Raw genomic sequence first — 1,255 nt, forward strand, 5'->3', positions numbered from 1 at the left:
TTAACAAGTTGATTGGTGGGAGAAGCCAGATCTGCAGATTAGTTGGCAACAAGAAGTTTGGCAGTTCCTGAAAGCCAAGTAGGTTGGGCTGCAGAATCTGGATTCAAAGCCCAGGAAAGGGAAGCCATAGACTCCATAACGCAGGGATCTGAAGCCATGTGATCCACAACCCAGGGAGTAGGAGCTTCTAGGTCCATAGCCCAGGCAGTAACTTCTGCTGGATCCACAGCCTGGAGACCCAGGGTAAGCTGACTGGCAAGGATCACAGGGTATTGAGGTCCTCTGGTGGTAGGAAATTGTCTGGAAGGGGCTGGACACCATGTAGGACATCTGGAAACTGGTAGGATCACAGTAGGTCTCCTGACAGCCACCGGACAGAGAGGGGCCCAGCTGGCAGGTGCTGAGAGAGCAGAGGTCAGTGAGGTAGACAAGGCTGTTGGGACAGGAAGAGCCACAGGAGCTTGGGTAGCTAAGGTAACCCCCAAGGGACTGGGAGGAGAAGAGTCCAGAGCAGCAGCTATAGGACATGGTGGCAGGAGATGTGAGTTCAGCTGAGTGACAGTGAAGAGATGCTCTGATATCCCCCCTTTCTCCCAGACATATGTGTGTGTGTGTGTGTGTGTGTGTGTGTGTGTGTGTATATCTCCTCACTGTACTAGATGTGATTCAGACCCTTACCATTCTTGTACATGTCTTGTCATGAAAATAACTAATTCACCTAGGCCATAATTATAACTGAACACATTCATGTGTTCTTAACTGCTGTTTAATTATTTGGGTTTATAGAAGACACTCCTCTTCCCACTTTTTTTTTTTTTTCTCTTTTTCTTCCTGGAACTAAGGTGTGGTTTGCCTTCAAAAGATACTTGTCATGAGGCCTATAGTACCCTCCCTTCTTCATGAGCTTGACTATGGGGATTTTTGAGCATGAACATCTTGTTACCAGCAATATACTCCTAACAGTCACCAGCACCTCCATCCCAAATATTTGTACGTATTTTATTGAACATTTACCATGTGTGCAACTTGAAAATTGTGTTATCATTTAATCCTTGCAACAACCCTATAAGAAAGGATTATTACTAATATAGTAACCCAGTGTGTGCCTGTCTTCAAAGCCAACAGGAACATCGTAGGTATGCCAACAATTCAAGAAGCTTGTCCTCTCCACTCCCACAACCACATGAACAATGAATGCCTGGGCAGAAAAATCACATTTCAGTGTGATAACATTTGCATTTTATCTGAGGTGCCT

General features: G+C 45.5%; 1 protein-coding gene across 1 annotated transcript; it reads right to left on the reverse strand.

Moving 5' to 3' along the window:
* On the reverse strand, window positions 1–573 carry LOC116592324 (keratin-associated protein 13-1-like). Its single transcript, XM_032345581.1, has one exon. The coding sequence runs from the start codon at window positions 526–528 to the stop codon at window positions 1–3; it is 528 nt and encodes a 175-aa protein (XP_032201472.1). The 5' UTR covers window positions 529–573.
* Window positions 574–1,255: the final 682 nt, after the last annotated feature.

This window comes from Mustela erminea, chromosome 1, assembly GCF_009829155.1.
Source record: "Mustela erminea isolate mMusErm1 chromosome 1, mMusErm1.Pri, whole genome shotgun sequence".
Taxonomy (NCBI): domain Eukaryota; kingdom Metazoa; phylum Chordata; class Mammalia; order Carnivora; family Mustelidae; genus Mustela; species Mustela erminea.